Genomic DNA, 22,469 nt, shown 5'->3' on the forward strand with positions numbered 1-22,469 from the left:
GAATTTTTTCTTGATAAATTTTTGCAACCTTTTTTTCAAACTTGATTTTGTGTTTTGAAATTGGATCAAATAAAATAAAAAGAATAATAATAAATATTAAAATTTGTTATAGATTGTTTTTCCCAGAATAATTTTTCTTGATACATTCTCGCAATCTTTCTAATCTTGCGTTTCTAAATTTTGAAAATATTCATAATTAAAAGGTAAATCTATTAGCAGGAACAACGTCCAACTGCAAAATTTGTTAGAACTGATTACTAAGAAACAATTTTAATTAAATATTATATAATAATATTAAATAATAATTGTGTATGTTTAATGATATTTGATTTCCCTTTTAAAAAGTAACGTTATTTTCTTGACAGCTTTCAGTGTGACCAAACTAGACATTGAAGATTATTCGAGCCGTCGCGTTAGTTGCTCAGTTGGCTCGCCGTTTTTTAGGCACATTGTGTGTCCATTTGTTTGTTTTAACAAAATTGGGTTTTTCGCGAAATTTAACAGCCGCAGGATGTCGGAGGTCCGCATTCGGCCGCGCCAGGTCCTCGTCCTGATCATCGTCTTCCTGGTGGTGCTGATGATGGTGCACCGCAACGGCAAGCGCACCTGCCAGGGCCCGGACTACCTGCAGGCCATGTACGTCCAGGCGGACACGCTGCCCACGATCTACGCCGTCACGCCCACCTATCCACGGCCCGCCCAGAAGGCAGAGCTAACCAGGTGGAGTACCCAGCCATAACCCATAGAGATAGCCCCGAGTAATGCCTAGTCACTTATCCCACACCCAACCACCCAACACCGCAGGCTATCACACCTGTTCATGCTGCTGCCGCACCTGCACTGGATCATTGTGGAGGACACGAACGCCACCACCTCGCTGGTGAGGAACCTGCTGGAAAGAGCCGGCCTGGAGAAGCGTTCCACGCAGCTGAACACCAAGACGCCGCCGGAGTTCAAGCTGAAGGGCAAGGACCCCAACTGGATAAAGCCGCGCGGCGTGGAGCAGAGGAATCTGGCCCTGGCCTGGCTGAGGGGCCATGTGGACGTCGACCGGCACTCGATAGTGTTCTTCATGGACGACGACAACTCGTACTCCACGGAACTCTTCGCCGAGATGAGCAAAATCGAAAGGGGACGCGTGGGCGTGTGGCCGGTGGGCCTGGTCGGCGGCCTGATGGTTGAGCGACCGCTGCTCAACGAGGATGGCACCCAGGTGATCGGCTTCAATGCCGCCTGGCGACCGGAGCGACCCTTCCCCGTGGACATGGCCGCCTTTGCCATCAGCATGGACCTCTTCATCCGCAATCCGCAGGCCATGTTCTCGTACGAGGTGCAGCGGGGCTATCAGGAGAGCGAGATCCTGCGGCATCTGACCACCAGGGATCAGCTGCAGCCGTTGGCCAATGGCTGCAGGGATGTCCTCGTTTGGCACACGCGCACCGAGAAGACCAAGCTGACCGCCGAGGAGGCGCTCCTGAAGAAGGGCAAGCGATCCGACGGCGGCATGGAGGTCTAGCCACCGAGCGCCCACTGTATGTACATACACCAAGCTGTCATCCTAGTGAATTTATGTTTATGTGTTCGTCCTAAACACTGTCCTGGAAAACTATTCCTCATAGTCTAGTGAAAATATCTTACTTGCGCTGATATTCAAAACTATAATCAGAATCGTTGCCTAAAGGCAATGGTGCCCCATTATCGGTTACTCTATTATTTTGTAAAAACATGGTGAAGGCATTATGTTAAACGAAAAGACTAAGCTAACTTTTATTTTCCAAAATATTTGTAATAGTGCAATTCAATCATAGATTTTAATACTTTCCAATACCAGATTGCACACAAAAATGATATCTGTATGGATTTCGTCGAAGCACAAGAGATTATAAGCCAAAGGAGATTTTGTGACACCCCCGAGTATTAGCCCAAGTTTCATTTATGAAATACTATTAGTTGTACAATGCTCAAATCAATGTTGTAACATATCTGTGTAAGATGGCCCCTAGTCTATATGCAGGTTGATACCCCCAAAACCCATGATCTGATGTGCATTTTGTTTTACCTCGAACTAGTTAGCCCCAAATCGTGCCTCCTTTTCCAGTCACTAAACGAGTTGCCGCCTTAAAATGTATTTAAACTATAAGTACTTTTTAATTTGCCCCATTTAATTGCATATTATTCCACTGCAAATTGTAAAATATCCACAGAGTGTGCCTCCTGATAAACGCCAATAGAATTGATAATAAAATGATTCGCAGACAACAATGGCTCGAAGATAACTCAATTATTTGTTAAACATTAGCGATTGGGTGTTAATGTCACATTAAATAGTGCGTTTCACAACCACTTTGCGATCGGTTTGGGTCTAGATAACTGTGATACGTGGGACCTTATAATTCCCAAGTGCTCATTTCCTTACTACCATCCAATGAAAAGACCACCCGAAATGGGAATTAAAACTACATCGTTTGGAAGTATAGTACAGTAAATACGATTTATTTTCCCCCGTTTCAGTTTCAGTGTATAATTTTCCATCAATTTTGTTTAGTTCATATAAAAAGCTACACTCTGCCGCCGAACGGAGTTATCGAGTGGTTCGATCCGTTTGGTTTTTTTCTAAACATATTTCATATGCTTGACCGGCAATTTCGTAAACAATTGCATCCAAATTCAAATTCATATAGCCTCCTGTAATCTCGATTTGGGTTCGCTTTGTGGGTTATTCGATAGGGTTTTTGTATAGTATCGTGTGTGTATATATATTTATACGTAAAAAGCTCTGACAAGGCGCTTGACTTAACTGGCAACAGAAGCTACAATAGCTCATTGGCTGGGCAACGAACACAAAAGGGGAAGGGGATCGGATCGAGGATATTTGCGGGGCTCAAATAAAAATGCGTTTTCCATGGGGATATGGATTTAACATGCAAACATTTAGATCGGCGTGGTTACATATTTGTAGTTCGCTTTTGTTTTTGTATTTTTTTCATTTATTTTGCATTATTTGTTTCGTGTAGAAAAAAAAACTTATGAGTAAATTTAAATACATGTACATACATATATATATTTTTAGATTTATATATCCGTTAGGTTAATGCGTTTTAGGTCTCTTAACTACAATTTGTTTAATTTTTACATACATAAGAAAATACTTTTAACACAAAACTGAGCGATTTGCAATTGTTTGATGGAAGTGGGATGAAAGAAAATGAATTGTAAATGTTTGGCAATCTCGTAGTTCTCCGTTTTCTCTAAAACTTAGCAATTACTTGGGTTAGTTTGCGATTTGCGCACCATTCTCATCGAGTTTGAACTTGTGTGGGATGAACCGGATGCGGGCGTTCATTTCCGCTTTGCAAGCAGTCAAGCTAAGCAGTTTGTAAACATTTTCAAATATTCAATTTCGTCAACATTAATGTACATTGAGCATTTTTCATTAAGTGCCGTCTGCGGGTTACACTTTCTGGTGGTTAAGTATACGAATTAGCAATAGGAAACCAAGGATTTCGATATCAACTAAATATTCAAGTCCTTTCTTTTGTTGCTCCTCCGGCCAATCAATCCGTTTTAAGGTCATGGTTTTGTGGAAAGAAATGCTCGCAAGTCTTTTGTTCAGCGTTTTAAGTACTACGAATTGGTGGGGGCTGATGATCAGGGGGGCAAACTTAATGTTAAAACTTATTTATGGCATGTTTAAGTTAGTTATACTAAAGAAATCGTTCTCATTCCTTGCGGCTTACATGCATAAATCCCTTCTCTTTGCTTTAACTGCTAAATAAATGTAATTTTTTGTTTGTAAGGCATTAATTTAAGATTTCTTTCTTGCATACATATATATATTTAAATATATAACTTAGGCTAGGTCCTTCTTTAACATCTCGTTTCATTTTATTTACTCTTCCCATTTTTGTCCATCGTTATTTGTAATTTCTTGAGTTCTTCTGTGTGTGTGTTTTTCTTTTAATCTGACTAAGGAGAAACAAAGCAAATGCAGAGATATAAAATACTTTTTCAAACTAGAAAATGAAGCGACATGGAGTTATTTTTTCTTTTGTTGGTTTGCTTGCCGGTTTTTCGAGCTTAGTGTACTATGTTTTAAATGCTTTTAAGATATCGTATGTATTATAGTAAGACATTTAGTAAGATTTACGCTGTGTACGAAAGTAAATTAAAACCAACTTAGTGTGCCAATCGATCGTTATTCAAGTTTTCTTCCCCCAGCTTTGGCTTTGGCTTGTTCTCGCTAGATCATCATACATATATCATATGGTGTACTCATATGCATATAGGTATTTTCCCTCAACTCTGTTTTTGTGCACATTGCGGTTGGACTCCGGAGTTCCGTGGGTTCTGGAAACCCTCCTTACACCGCCGAGTTCTTGCCGATTATCTCGCCACTGCGTGAGTGCACGAATCGCCCGTCGAACTCGATGGTCGAGTTTTGTTTAATGCTGCCGGTGGGCGTGCGTAGCGGCTCCTTTTCGTCCCTGTGGAGGTCAAGATGAAAGTGGAATTGGTTATTAATTGTGTGATTACATATTTGAATTCAAATCTCAACTGTCATTGCAGCCATGCTAAAGCAGTGCCAAGCAGTACAGACTGCCATGTGATATAACTAGTTTAAAACTGAATTTTGCACTTGGGTATGACACTGGTGTTTGTATATTAGCAGCCTAGTTAGTTTTTATTTATTTTTTATTCTCTAAATGTTCAAAAAGCAAAAAGATCTAATATGTATTTTTAAGAACACACTGCTTGCTAACTATCAATATAAACTGCTTTGTAGAAGATTGGGGGTTATTTTGTATTTTCTTATAGAGAGTATTAATTTAAAAGTTCTATTGTTAGAATTGCTTTAAAACTTTTATATTTTTAAATAGATCTGACTTTAAGACCCTGTGTTATATCTAATTAAAAGGAAAAGTCCTTTAAAGTGTCATACCCGCATATGAACTAAAACAACTTAACTACCGTTTTGTGGACATGCAGTGCTAGCTGAAGATGACTTATGAGGTATTTTGGATAGGTGATAAGATGATAGTTATTGAAATGAAGGCACAAACAGAAACACATCACGGCAAAAAAAAGGATGCTGATGCAGATGCAGACAGGCCGAGTAGCGGAAGCGAAGAAATTCAAAACGAAAAGCGGTAACGGAACGGAAACGGAAATGGAAATAGAAACAGAAGCAGTAATAGTAACGAGAACGTAAACGAAACGGAAGTGGAAATGGAAGACGGGGGTACGTACAATGGCGATGTCATGGGCGAACCGCCCAGTTTGACGGGCGGCGGCAGTGGCAACGGCGATGGTGGCGGCTCCTTTACCAGCTGACCACTGCAATAAGGTAGCGGAAAACGCCAACCGTAAAGACTGCTTGGTTAGATGGTTTTGGGTTGGTAGTTGATATTGTGAATGTGGTTCGGTTTTTGGTTGGATTTGATTTGATTTGATTCGATTTATTTTGGTTTGGTTGGATTGGTTGGATGTGTGATTGGATGATTGGAATAATACATGATGAGGTTGATTTAGTATTGAAGAGAGAGTAGAATACAAAGATAGCAATGGAGTTTTTGGTATGCAAGTGACAACAATGATGTAACAGAAGAAAAGTGTGTATATTGTATGGGTGTTGGTTGTGTTCTTTTTATATTTATAAAAACTTAAGCGTTGGCTAATATAGTATGACGAGTGGGTTTATTTTACACAGACTTCTTTTTTTAATATTCCATATTTTTTAACATTATAAATCTTTGTTTTGGACATTTTTTTATTTATTCAACAAATTTAAAATGTACATTACTGTCTCAATGTAAACCTTAAATCGTAATCTTTAACACTTTACAACACCGAACATTTTTTTAAACACACTTTTAATTCAATATTACAATTAGCCAACAAATTAAGGAAATGATTTTGAAGCAAATTTTGGTGTATTCGTGTTAACGAGTGTGAATTTTCGAAATAAATCAGTGACTGGGTTTGTGTTGTTCTGTTTTGGTCTTTGAATTACATTCAAAATATTGCACTAAAAATTTGATGGCAAACGAAAAGGAAAATTGCTAACAATTTGGAATTTTAAATTAAATTTTGAAGAGTCTCTCTGGACTTGTCGACTGGCTCAGATCGATATCAGTGAATTGCGATTGAACAATAAGGACTTGGGCCGCGCATAAACCCAATTGTACTCCAAGTCCTGGCGCCTGTAAGTTGGGCTTTTTATCGCAAAATAGGAGCGTGTGGGGGAAAACACAAGCAGAACGCAAAAAGCATAAATGTTAAATTCGATTCCGATTCTGATTTTTAGTGCAATATTCGATTCATTTTGTCGCCTTGCGTCAAATATTTTCCAATCAAATTAGATAAACACAAAAAATAAGATTACAGTTAAAAGTGATCTAAGTTTGAGGCTAATTTGATCTTTTCTGTTTATCAATAACAAATTTATCGAAAAAATCAGACACATTTCCTTATTCAGTTATCGAAAACATCGATAGATTACCGATTAACTAAAAAGTTCGATAAAATCTGGGTTTTATTATTTTTTGAAAGTTTTTTTAGATCAAATAAACCTTATTTTATATCACTTTTATCTGCGAAGGAAATGTACGATAATACAAAAATCGATGGAGCTTACCTGCCCAGCTTGGCCTCGTCGTCGATCTCGGAGGGCGATCGCTTGGCTTTGCGGCACATGGTGGCCATGACGCCCATGTGGACTGTGATGCAGCAGAGGAGGTCCACCACGAACAGGAGCAGCAGGACGCCGCCGAGTGCGATGCCCACGATGGCCGCCGAGGAGAATACCTGTCGCTCAGCCACTTGGATGACGTCGATTCCTATTTATATTTTTTTGTGGATCAAAGAAGGTGCAGACGGTAGCCGGGATGCGGATGTGGTTGGGGGAAACAAGTGTACTTCATTAGTAAGTTGTCATTCAGATTGATTATAAAGAGAGGGGGTGTTAACTATACGTATCTCTAGGTGGTACGGTGCCAGCACCTGGCTCACTAGCCTAGGAAAACTCCTCCAATTAACAGCTAATCTTACACACTTAAAACTCTGTTTCTTAATCGCTGGTTAATCGTTTAAACATATTTTACATTTTTGTGTGTGTATTATTTTGTGGTTGAAATTAGTCGAAACTAAGGTTAAACATAACGAAATCATAACAGTTATAATATAGTAGCAATCATAATAACCAAAAATATGAGGGAAATACAAAATCAATTTCAAATTGCACCAATTGACATAACATGAAAAGCATTTTCAAACGAAGCAACAAACTTAGCAATATGAATTTCCATTTTTTTGCCTTCAGATTTTTTTTTATATATCGAAAGTCGAGGAGAGTTTAGAAATAAAGCATGCAGTTGGGTGGGAAAGTTGGGTTGGGGATTATTTGGGGATTTTCGCTCAGCACAGAAATAGAGAGAAAGTGGTCGGTGAGTGAGAGAAAGAAGCGGTTTGTTGAAAGTGTTTTAGTTTTTTTACAAATTGCAAAATACAGAAATAGGCCAATATGCAAAATATACAAGCAGTGTAAAGCAGTTCAACTTAGGGATTTAATTTTTTTACCTTATGTTAAATAGAAGTGTATAGTATGTACATTACGTGTGCGGGAGGGGGATCATATATAAGGTTTGGGGATTCGTTTGCCTAGAGTGCTTTGCTTCGGTTTTAGAAACTATAACATAATCAACAATTAACAATCAACAATAAGGTTTATTATCAACAGATTTCACTTTTCGTTTTTGGGTATACAGAAATTTGGATTGTTGGTTGTTCGGCTGTTAGTGTCTGCGGTTGTTCGTGTGCAGTGCAAATTAACAGGTTATAATACATAGATACATATATAGGCGTTAAACACATCCTTTTTGTTACCTGGCGGCATCCAAACTTCTGGTGGCAACCCTGTCCCAAGTCACACACGCACGCACTGCTTTCTGTTAAAGTTTTCTCTTTATTACCCAAAATGAACTTCTTAAGTGGTAAGCTTTCTTTTCGTTTCCTTTTACCAATTTAGTTATCGTTTTTTTTTCGTTTTCATTTGCTTACAACATTCATGACATTGTGTTAAAGTGTGATCTGTGAGAACAGTGAAAGTTCCTACTGCTTGCCCAAGGGCGTTAAAAAAAAAACGCTTTCCCCATCTCAGCAACGTTAGGCGGGCTGAATTATTGACTAACTATATGTGTATACGTATGTATAACTAGATATTGTAAAGGTATAAATTGTATTGTTTTTTTTTTTTTAATTTTCGATATATATTTGGCTAGAAAAATCGATTTCGCTTGCTAAAAAAACGTGTATACAGGAATATCGGTTCGTCTAGATCGAGTTGCATTCTAGTTTTGGCTTATTAAACGCTTACTATCAACAGAAGGTAAAAACACTCGTGAGCCCCCATTGTGTGGAAAAATTCGTAATCGCTTTAACTTAGTTAGAGTTACTTATTGTCCCCTCTTAACGTTTACGCGCTCAAAACAGAACAGAGACCTGGCTAAACTGCTTGCAACTGCCTTGAAAACAGTGTTGGAAGAAGCTTTTGGCTAACTTTGTGTGTAAGGTATAGAGTGTAAATGTAACTTGTACTCGTATGCACTTGATATTTTTTATTCTTATTCTTCTTGTAGAATTTCGCTAAAATTTTTCATATATAAATTTGCTTGGTGTTTTTTTTTCGTTTTTTGTGTCGCTTGGCAGTGTTGTAAAATTCACATTGAACTAAGCGGTACGGGTGTACGGAATCGGAATGTAGTCTATAAATGCTCTCGCTATACACATACAACTAAATAACAACATAACATTGGCTTAGTGGTAAAACAGGGTCTCTAGCGGTTAGACATAGAATATAGGATACATATAAGTACAATTTATCAGTTGTGTAAGCATGTGTATCGGTTTTGGCAATCCTTTTCGTCTTTTTCAACTAGGTTCTATCAAAGATCTTAGTTTTTTGTTTTTTGTACAGTTAATGGAATCGTGACCCGCCCTAGGTGATATATTTATCGATCATATTCTCTACTTGAGCACATTTAACGTAATTATGTCCGCTTCTTCTTGCTAGTTAAGAGTATGTTTTATTTTATCCTTTTTTTTTGTGATTTTTCAATTAGTTTTCTTATTATTTACACATTGACACACCAAACGAAAACTAGGGAAAGGAAAACCCATGATTAATGGCCAGCGGAAGGATCCTCCAAGCACTGCTTGTTGATGGGTGGAAGCAGGAGAAGCATCGGCAGCTGTGGTATTTTAAGCAGTGCACGTCGTCGGCAGCATAATCAGCATCATTGTCGGCAGAGCAGCGCTAAGAATAAGCAGTTGGGCCAGAGGTGCAGCGCCACTCGAAGGCGAAGGATGAGGATTATCTGTTGGTTTTTCGATATCGTGTCGATTTTTTCGATTGTTTGTCGATTTATTCAAATTGTGAATGCATTTGAGCATTTGTACAGTTCGTTTTTAATTGATTTTAGTAGTGGGAGTTGTTGTTGTTGTGGTTGTGGCACACACACACCATAAAAGAGAGAAAAAACAAGGAAGAAAAAGTGGTAGAAGAAAAAGGAAGAAAAGGAAACACACAAAAAAACATTTCGTTGTGGTTGGTTGGTCTTGATTTTTAGTTTTCTATGTTTTTTTTACTCAGTTACTGAGAAGACGACGACGTTGGATCAAACACAATGTGCAAAGTGTGAGTTAGTTGTTTGTTAGTTGGTTTTGTTTGTTTTTGTTTTAGCTTGGCTCGGTTTCGAGTTTGTGTGTGTTTGTGTTTGCTTTCGAGTGTTTGTCTCTCTAACAAAAGGGCCACAGATGTGTTTTTAGTTGAGTTATGTGGTTGTTGTTGGTTAGGATAATAGCTATGACTAAATGCCTAATTAGATGCACACACTAAGTCCACTGGTTAGCCAAAAGATCAAGGTTAAATGTTTAAGTTGAGGTTAGGTTTAGGTTCAAAATTGAGGTTATGTCTAGGCAAAAGCGGAAGGGATGGGTATTTTCAGGATTAACGGTACACACTTAGGGTTAGAGAGGGGTATAGAGACGGCACACACAATCACAAAGGATGTACTAACACAAACACAAACAAACGGACTACGCACAACATTTACTTAAAATTAGCAAAAGAAAAGGACAACCAATCGAGGAACAGAGACGACACAGCGAGAGCGAAAGAGAGGGCGATCAGTGTGAGTGGGGTTGAGCGAAAGAGAGAAAGAGATAGAGACAACGCAGGCATAGCTAATAATAAAAGAGTACGACAGCAGTTGCAGTAAATTACAGAATGTTTCATTGGTTTTCATTGAATGTTTTATTTGAGAAACGTTTTCTTTTTCATCGCTTATAATTGAAAAATTTAACTAAAGAAGTAGTCGCAGTATACACACAAAATCAAATTAAATCAAATAATAATCGATGTGATAGAAAATAATAATGAAGAACTCTAGTGTGGTAGTAATCCAATATCAAACAGAAAAAACTTTCATCGCGTTCATCAGTTGTCGTTTTTCATTACATACTAGATTTACATTTAACAGGGTTTTCTTGTTTCGTCATACGTATTAATAATAATATTACAATCGAAAAACTGTGATGAATGCAGACACACACAAAAATATAAAATTATAATTATCGAGTTTTTCTCCTCTTTCGTTTCGTGTCACAAATAATGTAATGTTTAGTGTGTTGTTGGTAATTATAATTAAGTAAATGCTTAAGAATGGTAATAAAAAAAATAGCGTATAGTAAGCTAAAATTCAATTCGGGACGCGCGCATCTCTCACATTTCTATATATCGTACAACGGCTGACTGACGAGACTTGTGGTGAATTTTGCATTTGAATGGGAGGTATGAATGGGTTTCGATCTCGGAGGGACGACAACACGATCTCGAATAAATTGTAATGCCTAGTCAAATGCGTTGCAATACTTTTGCCATTTCTTCATGGCCCAGTGGATGAGTGTTGTGTGTGAGTGGACATTTCGATTGGAATGTATACATTACATATTCGAGACTTATTATCAATAAAAGTAGGTAAGATGGTTAAGATGCTCTAGACGACTCAGAACGCACAAAAACATGCAAAACACAAAATGTTCCAAAACAAAGGGCAATGAAATAAAGTTATAACGTTGAGCAAATTAAGTTGAAGTCGGGGCAAGGTTGGGTTTTGGTTTTTCATGATTTAGATTTGAGGGACATTACTGGGGCGGTAGGACGTTACACTGAGTGTGAACAAAAAACAAAAGTTGAAACGCAATTGAAAAAAACACTACAAAAATGTATGCAAAATTGATCGATTATATCTGGGATATATGTATCATATTCATATATATATATATATATAGAGCAGTAAAAATATGTCTTTAACTGGTTATCATGTAGATGATGTCTGTGTGTGAATGAGTGTATATATATATAGAGATTTTTTTCAGTTAAATATGATGGATGTTTTCCTTTTTTTTTTGCTGGGATCTTATAGACTCGATACGAATTCGATATTATCGGGCACTCAACTTCGGTCGTTCGAAAAGCCAAAAAAGATCAGTGGGTGTGTGATAACGCGGCGTTCACATTCGGGAAATTCTCTGTACAACCCATGGTATTCGGCTAATCGATCGATCGACTTGATAGTTCTTCTTCTTTTAAGGTCTTAAGATTTCTTTTTTCGATTTCGTTTTCTTTTAGACTAACATTGAGGCTAGGACACTAAGTAATGTTATGCTTATTGTGGTGGCCAGCGTAATGATTGTTGTTGTTGCTGTTGTTATCGATGTGATTGTTGTTGTCGATGTGGCTGTTGTTGTTGTTGTTGTTGTGAACAGTCGTTTGTGTAGCGCACCGACACCGGAGTTAAATCCGGCCGAATAGAGCAACGTGCCGAGATTGTTATTAGCTGAATCGGACTCACCTCGTGTCGTCTTCATGATGATGGAAGCGGGCGATGAGTAGCCGATGGCGTTGTGCGCCTTCAGTTCGATGCGGTAATAGGTGTTGCCCACCAGCTGGGACATCTCGAACGAGGTGGTCTCCACCACCTCGACGGTGTTGCAGGAGTTCTCCAGTTCCGTCCAGGTGCCGCTGATCTTAACGCCCTGGAGGGAAAAAAGGTTGATTAGTAAGGGTTTTATTTATTGTAATATTTGTTGTTTAAATTCTAGAGAGAGAGCATGGGATGTTATCTTTATATATTAAGATGGAAAATATATTAATATATCACATATAATATCATCAATAATCGTATATAATAATAACTTAACTTTATATATTAAGATATCACATATAATATTAGATATTTACATACATTATATAATATTTTATAATTTTTTAAGATAGGAACCTAACTACAAGAACCTGTGATGAAGATCTACTCTCTCAAGGTATTTCTACCCATTTCCCACCGAGTCTCAACCCACAACTTATTACTCACCGGACAGTATTTGATCTGGTACTTGTCGATGGGCTCTCCGTTGTCGGCGGGCACGCCCCAGCGCAGCTCGAAGTGATCGGAGTAGGGCGAGACGACCACCGGCTCCTCCTTGTCGTGCTGGACGGGATTGTGCAGTGGCTTGGGCTCCTCGGGAGCCGATCGGCGCGGCGTCGACTGCTGCTGATTGACGCCCCAGTTGCCCAATCCCACCTGGTTGCGGGCCGCAAATCGGAAGCTGTACTCCGTCTGTGGTCGCAGTCCCTCGACAATGTACGGCGAATCCGGTGACCAGCTGCGATTGTAGGCCGTCGACCAGTCGGGATTCAGGGCCTCCTTGTACTGCACACTGAACGCCAGGATGGGCAGACCCAGTTCGGTTGGTGGTCCGCGAATGTCAAAGGTCATCGTGGTGGCGGTCAACTGGATGGGCTTGGCCTCGGACACGAAGTCGGGCACACGTGCCTCCTTCAGCTGCATATCGTGCTCGGCGGTGCCATGGATGTTGGTCGCAATGCACTTGTAGCCCGAGTAATATTTCTTCATCACCGGGTGGACAATCAAATCGCTGCGCGGTCCCGTGCCCACGATCTTCAGATTGGTGTCGTACATGTCCTTGACCTTGAAGCCGTTCCAGTGCCACTCGATGGTGGCATTGGGGATGCCCATGGCCAGGCAGCTGAGGTTGGCCTTGCGCTGCTCCCACGAGAACACCGGCGGCAGCTCCTTCATGTGGCTGAAGTCGGGTGCAAACTCGACGGTAATGTGGCCGGTCTTGTAGGCGCTGTCCTCCTGGTTCTTGGCAATGCACTGGTACAGTCCGTCGTCGGTGCGCTCGGCATGGGAGATGCGCAGGGTGCCGATGCTCTCGCCGCGTTCCTCATCGAAGTCCACCTCCAAGTTGATGCGATTGTCGTCGTCCTGCTGGCCATTTGTGTACTCCTGGTTGCTGCCCCATCGCCGGAAGGTGATCGCCGGCGCCGGACGTCCCTTGGCGCGACACGTGATGGCAATCTCCTTGGTCCTGGCCCCCGTCACGTTGTACAACTCATAGATCTGCGGACGCACCAGGACATTCAGCTTGGTCTTCTTGTCGACCACGCCGGCCTTGTTCTTGGCCAGACACGTGTAGGTGCCGTAGTCCTCCTGGCTGACGGAGCTGATGGTGACCAGGCCCGTCTGGGGGTTCACCTGGAAGCGATCGGCGGTGGCCACGTTCAACTGGGTGGCATCGCGAATCCAACTGATCTCCGGCACCGGCTTGCCCCTGGCCGTGCAGTTGGCGGCAAAGGGTTTGCCCTCGACGGCGTTCAGGGTCTCGGGCAGCGATATAATCTCCGGCTGAATGAAGACCTCCACGCGGATGGTGCGCTCCAGCAGTTCTCCGGTCTCGATGACGGCCGCCCGGCAGGTGTAGATGCCCTCGTCGCTCTCCTGAACGTTGCGGATGAGCAGGCCATTCGTTTGCACCACATACTTGTCGTTGGTGGTGCGGATCTGCAGGGCGAGATTAGGCCAGGTGAGTGATTTACCCATAGAATATCGAAGTTGTACTTACCGGATCTCCGTTGCGCAGCCAGTCGATTGTCGGGTTGGGATCGGCCTTGACTTCGCACATCACCACGTAGTCCTGGCCCAAGGTGGGGTACTGGTTCTCGGGGGCATTGGTCCAGGTGATGGCCACTGCAAAGCGAGAAGGAAAACAAGGTTTATTAATATAGCAACTATAAAATATAAAAATATCTTGAGGTTTTTAAACTTGATACTAGAAAGCGATTTTAACACAAATCCCCGACCATTAAAAGCTTTAATATTCAAATTTTCTGAGAAGTACTCTTTTCTGAGAAGTACTCTTTAAAAAAGTCCTTTCTTTACAAAAAATACATATATATATATTTCTTTCACTTCCTGTGATGTAAAATTTTTTAAAATTATAAATTAGTCAATTTAGGAACTCATCAATATTTTTATATAAAATATAATGTATTGCAAAGAGCGCCCTTAAATTATAAACAAAATTGCTCTGCCTCTATTTTCTCACTCCTTTTCGCCATTCAAAGGACACCTCTTGGCGCAGTGCTAACGTTGTTTTTGTTTTGTGGACAGTAAGACGATTGCCAGCTGGACAAGGATTGGACCCCTGAAGTCCTGCGACAAACAAATTCCTCGGCTAGGTGTGCACAAATTGTTTGATTTTGCTTCGCATTCATTTGCACAGCACACAGACAAGGGACAAAAGGAGGAAAAGCGACAAAAACAGGAGGAGACTGAGCCCAGAGAAAAATGCTGGCCAGGCAGGACACTATTTCTCTGGTCATGTTGACAATCCCAGCGAAGCTCTACGTGGCGATACGTAATATAATTTTAAACAAACTGTCGGGCGCATAAAAGCAATTCAAGCATCAAGACATGTGCGCGACTGACCCCCCTCTGGACCATTTCCTTAAGGGTCACTAACGAGCTGGAAAAGGACCCGGCTGCCAATAAATCCCCTCGCCCAAGATGACTGGGAAATTGAAAATGAGCAACAAGAGCAAAAAATAGTGCAAAGTAGTGCAGTGCAACAGTGGAATTCCTAAATCAAATACTTGCAACACTGTGCCGATGAACAGGGGCGTCCCCCTGGAAGGGAAAGGGGGATCTCGATTGTAAAGTAGTTACTAGGTGTCCAAAAATCAAAGCTCCGATTTTCGGACTAGCAAATGAAATTCAAGGCGTGAAGCGAAAGAGTTGTTTAAATCTAAAAAATAATCAAAAGGCAAAAAGGACCAAAGCACAATGGTAAATTACAGGTACAGTTGTGCCCAAAGGGTGGAAAGAATAGGGGGTTGCAGCTGGCAGTATAAAGGGGAATTTTTAAATGAATATAAGGCGTAAGAGCTTTTCCATTAAATCTTAAAGTGATACCCTACATTTAAAGTATGATTCCCTTTGGCGGATGAGTTTTCTTTCAAAATGAAAATAGTTTGCCTAATACCAAAAAATACCAATTAGTATTTTTCGGTGATTTATTAGAAATGTTATTTTCTAATTGGTATTTTTTGATGATTTATTTGAAATGTACTTCTTTAATGGCGACCTTTCGGTCATGATCCCAAAAAAAAATCAGTTTAGGGTATTTCAAATGCCATCCCAATCTACCTGACGCTTGAATTTCATTTCTTATATTATATGCTTTCCAATTTGCCCATGTAAATCTGGCTTAGATTTTGCACCTCTTTGTCAACGGCTTCTAGGTGGTAATGGATCCCGGCTCCCACTTAAATCTGCCATCATATTTTGCATTTGAAAAGGCAATCTTGGCCGAAAAGCTGTTACCCATCATTGGCAGCCTTTCGATTCCGGCATGTGTGTGGCTCAAATATTTACAGTTTATTTATAAATCAGTGTAATAACAAGCCATCTCTGCTTGTCTACCGACTGTCAAGCTTCCATATATCCTTGGTATATATATTCCCATACATATATATATGGGATGTCCGGCCAAAGCCAAATCCAAATCCAAAGCCAAAATAACGGAAAGTTGTGTAAAAAACATTTTCTATTTGCAGTTTTTTATTGGCAGTGTCTGGATGTGTTCGTCCTGGATCCTTCTTCGCCCTGCCATCCTTGTTCCTTATTTTTATTTTCGATTTTTTCCTTGCACCCACACAACATATAAAATAAATAAAAACTTGCTGCTCCTGTCATTTCTCTCCGTTCGCCAGGATTTTCCCTTTTTTTCCCGGATACTTCCCAGCCCCTTGCTCTTTTCAGTTTGGCTGCATTGTCGTAGCGTGTGAGATTTTGTTGTTCAAACACTTTTCGCTAGCTGCGTTCGTTTCTGACGTCTGATGGGCAGCCGGCACACACCCAGATATATACCGATTTATATATATATATATAGCCAGCCAAACGGAGAGGAAAAAAGATGAACTAGTTTACGATTTCATTATTAGTTTGAACAAGGACAAGCCAGAGTCCAGGAGACCAGGAGTCCGGGAGTCCGGGAGGCCAGGAGCCCGGATCCGAAGCTGCTTCTTTGTCGGAGCCGGGGTGCCCCGAACATGACTCACAACTTATTGAAAAAGTTGCTGCAACAACTTATTAGAAAAATAAAAATGGAGCAAAAAATAATGGATAGAGTAGCAGTAGGAGAGGCGGCAACTGCTGGGGAAACTGCAATTTGATTTGGGGTCTGGACCGGCAATGGGTTCAAATTACCGCTGACCAGGTCGAATCCGGCTCACAAAGTGATAAAAAAAATTTAGCAGATTGTGGCAACCGAAGCGTATGTTATGAATTTTGCTAAAAGATTTTTCAATTAAAGATGCGCGAATGTTTTTTTGTGTTTTTAGTTGTAGAAGTTTTTAGTTTATTAGAATGCCCCATGCATTTATAAAAATCTGATCACACTTATTTTTCAGTATATTATTTTTAATGTTGGAAAAGTAATAGTAAAATGTTAATTAATTTTAAACAAACAGTGAATCAGTCGTAGATGAAATTTCTGCAATGCAAACATTTTAAAGGTCTTAAGGCTGACACACAAATCTCAATTAATTCAAATGCTAATTGATCCCTTCGACTTGCGCCTGCATTACAGCTGAAAAGTATGCTATATATCCTTGTTTATTTTGCGAATGTCCTTTCGGGAATTTGTACAAATTGCAGTCCCAAAATCGAGCAATGGAATCCGGCTAATTGGGCAGCCAAGCCAGATAAATCGAAGTATATTTGTATACACTCGTATATTTATCAAGTGCAAACTCCCTAATGCCTCCAATCAACATTATTAGTGGCAATTACATGGCCCACAATGCCAAGGATGTCGACTATTATCGGCCATCAGATTGAGCCCGAGTATTTATACATATGCGAATAAATATTGAATTGATGCACTGCCCTTGTGCGTTGAGCTAATGCGCTTTAATGCCTTTAATTGCGGGCTGCAAATAAGAAATTGCAAAAGATAGCCGACTTAAAGCGCTTCCCAGAGCGGAAGTTGCCGTTCCGTTCTAGCCTGCAATCTCACTGCCACTGCATTCTGCGTCTGTTGCTGCTGTTGCTGCTGTTCTGCCTTTCTGCCGGAAGTTTGTTTGGAGCATATGCATTTATTAAAAGCATAAATATTGAAATATTAAGCTGTGACTGGCACAAACAACGGTATGTAAATATGCCATAACCAACTCCCCTTTTCGAATTCCCGCTCATGTGTACTGTGTTTTCCTACACTGAAAAAGGCATTATTATAATCTTAAGTTTAAGAAATTTTATATATTTTCTTGGGCTAAAACGCTACGAAAAAATAACTGCAAGGAGTGTATAATAAAGCCATATTTTCCATTCAGAAAATAAAAGTTGCTTTTGATTTTTATAAAAAGTTTTAATTGAACAGTTTAAGTTAGACTTTTCTTTAGACTAAAAGCAATCTACTTCTTAAAAATTTACGTTTTTTTAACAGCTTCAAAGATTTTCTAATTTGGCAAGCAAAATGTATTTTGTGTGACTGTTTTAATCACCTTCTGATTTGTCATAGATTTTTCTTCGAGTGCAGGAAAAGTAAATCTTGCAATTTGCCTTCAGCTCCCTGGCTGTCTCTGTCGCAGTGTGTCTGCTTATTTGCTTAACTAAATGCAACTTGTGAGTTGTCAACACAATGCCAGTTACTTCTATAGACCTCCCCTCCACACACACACCCCCATATACACACGAACACCCCTTCTGGCCACATCCTTAAGTTGCTCCTTGTTGGCGTTGATAACTAACTGCTGTTAGGCTTTGTATTTAAATGCTGGTCAACCTGGTTTCTATCTCGCCTAACAGTAGGGGCTTTAACAAGCTTAGCACGAGCATTCCGACCGCAATGTTGGAGAGCTCTTAAAGCTGCATGTATGGCTTGGCATTTGCCAACACTCACGCACGCACGCGCCCACGCTGACCAACACTGAAGTCCCCTGGCATTTAGTCAACACTGATTGTGTGCAAATTGCGGAGAGCAGCGTATTTACCTGCCCCTCTCAATCTGGCGAAAAAGGAGATTCCATTCCGACGCAGTCATTCCAAGTCAAACAGTTGGCCTGACATCGATCCGAGTGCTGGGGAACTGGAGTGCAGCTGGCCCGAGTTCGGGTACCATACATACTACTGCTTCAGCCCTGGAGTTCTGGGTGCCCATATCACCGGGCGCAAATTGTTGCCCGGCAAAATATTTGATTTCATTTCAAACGCACCAGCCTGGTCGGCCTCTCAATGTAGTTTACTCACTCTCTACCGGAATGAAAGGGCGCCATTGCACGGAAAGAAAAAAGGGGGACTTTCTGCCAAAGATCAAAGTATTTACTGAAATTTTGCTCTACAGCCCTATAGTTCCCAATAGCTTCTAGCTTTTCGCAAAACGAGGACTGGCGACCGGGATTGAATACATTTTATAATTTTTTAATGAAATCATCTTCCAACATGGTCCATCAACTTTTCCCGTGCAGTTCAGTACTTTCCTATAGCAGTCCAGAATTTCTCACATATCACTAGCACGTGTATTGTTGGCTCACTATTTCTTTACCTTTGCCAGCTACAGCTCCTCCCTTCATCGCTTGCACCACCGAATGTGTTTGGACATCAGGCGAAAGTAGATAGGGACAGTAGTAGTGGTGATAGCAGTAGAAGGTTCCAGTTGTTAGCGCCCAGTGGTTTTTGCTCCGTGTGTGCAATGAGTACGAACTTTAAATTGCTTAGAAAAATCAATCTCGTAAAAGTTTTGAGCTGCAGCGTCACTTATGTGCACTCGACTACAGAAACGGTCTGGAGAAAGGTCTGGGAGAAAGGGGCACAGGGAGAGCGAAAGAGTTGCTAGAAAGTCAACGAGCCAGCAAAATGTGTGCAGGTGAGTGAGTGTGTGTTTTTTTTCAACAGCTGCTTATTGTAGAACGTGTTCTGTTCTGTATTGTTGTTGGTTTAATTTTTTCCAATTTTTTTTTGTATTGTTTTGTGGGTGGCAGGAGGGTCAGATCCTCGGCGATTGCTTTGCACTGGACGCATCCATTTTGTTTTAGATTCGCTTACAATGCTGCGCATGTAATGAAATCCCGGCAACTGTAATTTCTTACTGCCTTAGCTCTGGGCTCTCCAGCAGTCTGGCAGCTCAGCACTCCGGCATTGTGGCACTCGAGCAATGTGCAGGGGACACAAATTGCTAACAAGATAAATGAATCATGCAGCAGAGGAATCACGTCGAGCTTTTCCGCTTTCAAATGGCGATTACTCACAGCATCACGAACGACGAGGGGGAGTCGAGATGGTCCCTAATCGATGGCGACAACAAGTCAAGCATGCTCGGACATGTAATGACAAATTTCGGCCACCCGACACAACTGTACTTGGCTCGAAACAAAGTAAATCGACCTGGTCAGCCACAAAAAATCGCTGTTTTATTTACATTTATCAAGAAACAAAACACATCAATACTTCTGGGAAAGAATTAAAAATTCTACAAAAGGACGATAAGTATTTAAAATGTTAGACCACTTTTATATAAGGTTATTATGTATTTCCAATGGGTTTCAAAACTAAACTTCTAGATTACATAGCTTTAGTAATTGGATTTTGATTTTGCTGTGGGATACCTCTATGAGTTTGTGGTTGAATTTTCTAATATTCTACATTTAAATATTTACTTTTTAAGAGGGTCAAAATTTTAGCCCATTTTCATGTCAAATTAGTATGTATTTTCAATAGGTTTCAGTATGGGACCCAAAACCGAACTTCTAGATTCCATAACTTCAGTAATTGGATTCCGATTTAGTTGTGGGATTCCTCTATGAACTAGTAGTTGAATTTTCTAATATTTAACATTCAAATATTTACTTTTAAGGAAGGTCAAAATTTTAGCCCATTTTCATATCAGATTTTTATGTATTTTTAATGGGTTTCAGTATGGAACCCAAACCTGAACTTGTAAATTCCATAACATTGGTAATTCGACTTCGATTTTGTTATGGGATGTCTTTATGAGTTTGTGGTTGAATTTTCTAATTTCCTACATTCAAAGATTTACTTTAAAAGAAGGTCAAAATTTTAGCCCATTTTCATGTCAGATTTTTATGCATTTTCAATGGATTTCAGTATGGAACCCAAAACTGAACTTCTAAATTCCATAACTTTGGTAATTCGACTTCGATTTTGTTATGGGATACCTTTATGAATTTGTGGTTGAATTTTCTAATATTCTACATTCAAAAATTTACTTTAAAAGAAGGTCAAAATTTTAGCCCATTTTCATGGCAGATTTTTATGTATTTTCAATGGATTTCAGTATGCGACCCAAAAGTGAACTTCTAAATTCCATAACTTTGGTAATTCGACTTCGATTTTGTTATGGGATACCTTTATGAGTTTGTGGTTGAATTTTCTAATATTCCACATTTAAATATTTATTATTAAAGGGGGTCAAAATTTTAGCCCATTTTCATGTCAGATTTATATGTATTTTCAATGGGTTTCAGTATGGAACCCAAAACTGAACTTCTAAATTCCATAACTTTGGTAATTCGACTTCGATTTCGTTGAGGGATACCTTTATGAGTTTGTGGTTGAATTTTCTAATGTTCTACATTTAAATATTTACTTTTTAAGAGTGTCAAAATTTTAGCCCATTTTCATGTCAGATTTTTATGTATTTTCAAACCCTAAACTGAACTTTTAGGTTCCATAACTTAAGTAATTGCTCTCCAATTTTGTTGTGGGATACCTCTATGAGTTTGTGGTTAAATTGTTTGTAATTCTACTTTAAAGTTTCTTTTTAAATACGTTCTTAAACGCGCAAAAATTTTTAGTGGGTAAAGCTAGTGTTAATATATTCAAGTAGATACTGGTTTCCAAGCGCACACTTCAGCACACATGTATGACAGAAAGTAGAGCCAAAATAAATTTGAGAGCGCCCCCCTGAAACAATTTGTGGCTCCGCCACTGGAATGTTATCGTACCCAGGAGCCGGGACTTACCGTAGGTTTTAATTGTGACGGCCTTCTCGAGGATCTCGGTATTTGCATAGGAGGCGGTGCAGTAGTACTTGCCGCCCATCTCCACCGACAGCGAGGTAATCATCAGGGCCAAACTTTCGCCGGGCAGCGTTTCCGTGTACATCGGCTGCTGGTTGCGGCCATTCCTTCTTTTCGGCGCGAAAGCACGGGAAATGCCGGAATGCCGGAAAGTCGGGAAAGCGGGCAATGAAAGCGGGTTGTATGTATATTAGTAACGGAATAATATGCATTTCAATTGTAAGATTACGAGTGTAAGAGTATGGGTGTCAGTAGTGTGTAGTACACAGAGGTATGTTCTCGGTATAATTATTTTTATTGTTATTATGTTTTTATGCTTATGCTTATAGCAATTGCTGCTGTTGCTGTTAGTAGAATTTCCCTGGTCCCCTGCTCATTTGCATGCCTCGCCCGAAAAAATGTGCTACGCATTTTTCCTCATGGCTCTCCCCCGCATATATATTTCGCATTTACAGCAAATTTGCCACGGCAACAACTTCAATGGGAAATGTGAAAATTCTTTGGCTTCAAATGCGGTGCCTATTTCCGCCCAAAGCGGGGCGCAGGGAAAAGCAGCTTTTCCTCTAATGCAAATGCGATAAGAGCCACCATGTTGTTCGGGCAAATCGAAGTTTCAATTTTCTTTGACTGCCGAAATGCACTGAAATGCTCGGTAATTTGTGTGCAGTTTATTCATTGATTTTCCAATGATTTTGCAAAACAATTGAAAGAGCTGAGCTAAATGTATGCTATATATTTTTACTTCCTCAAAGCTTTGAATGTACTTATTATTATCATAGCTGCCTCGAAACCATTTCGAGGCCCCATCGAAAATAATTACTCATAAATTATCTAATAGCTTTGTGCGTGTTTATCCGTTATGCTAATTAAACCCTAAATCAGATTCCATTTCCCTCGCTTTCTTCCCTTTTCTTCTGCGTTCCTAAGTGTTTGCAATTTTCCGTGACTGCTTTTCATTTTCTTTATACATCTTTTGTGTATTTGCGAAATAGCAAGAGTAAATCGCACA

At 40.1% G+C, this 22,469-nt stretch overlaps 2 protein-coding genes across 12 annotated transcripts in view; one reads left to right on the forward strand and one right to left on the reverse strand.

The window, feature by feature from the left end:
* The first annotated feature begins 435 nt into the window (after positions 1–435).
* Positions 436–2,281, forward strand: LOC108021900 (galactosylgalactosylxylosylprotein 3-beta-glucuronosyltransferase I). The gene is made up of 2 exons (XM_017090718.3): positions 436–720; positions 805–2,281. The coding sequence occupies exons 1-2, from the start codon at positions 512–514 to the stop codon at positions 1,514–1,516; spliced, it is 921 nt and encodes a 306-aa protein (XP_016946207.1). The 5' UTR covers positions 436–511; the 3' UTR covers positions 1,517–2,281.
* Positions 2,282–2,472: 191 nt separating this feature from the next.
* Positions 2,473–22,469, reverse strand: part of LOC108021892 (fasciclin-2) — a 74,788-nt gene continuing 54,791 nt past the window's right edge. For 2 of the 11 annotated variants that reach the window (XM_017090699.3, XM_017090696.3), the window contains 7 exons: positions 21,404–21,567; positions 13,984–14,108; positions 12,429–13,922; positions 11,910–12,093; positions 6,635–6,836; positions 5,248–5,370; positions 2,473–4,484 (listed from right to left, as the gene is read on the reverse strand). In XM_017090699.3, the coding sequence (XP_016946188.1) occupies positions 4,361–4,484; positions 5,248–5,370; positions 6,635–6,836; positions 11,910–12,093; positions 12,429–13,922; positions 13,984–14,108; positions 21,404–21,567 (2,416 nt within the window). In that variant the 3' untranslated portion in view covers positions 2,473–4,360. Of the gene's footprint in view, positions 4,485–5,247; positions 5,371–6,634; positions 6,837–7,940; positions 9,372–11,909; positions 12,094–12,428; positions 13,923–13,983; positions 14,109–21,403; positions 21,571–22,469 lie in introns of those variants that run through there. The other 9 variants (XM_017090698.3, XM_017090695.3, XM_017090704.3 and 6 more) reach the window with 7 other exon arrangements.

The sequence above is a fragment of the Drosophila biarmipes genome, chromosome X (assembly GCF_025231255.1).
Source record: "Drosophila biarmipes strain raj3 chromosome X, RU_DBia_V1.1, whole genome shotgun sequence".
NCBI classification, from domain to species: Eukaryota; Metazoa; Arthropoda; class Insecta; order Diptera; family Drosophilidae; genus Drosophila; species Drosophila biarmipes.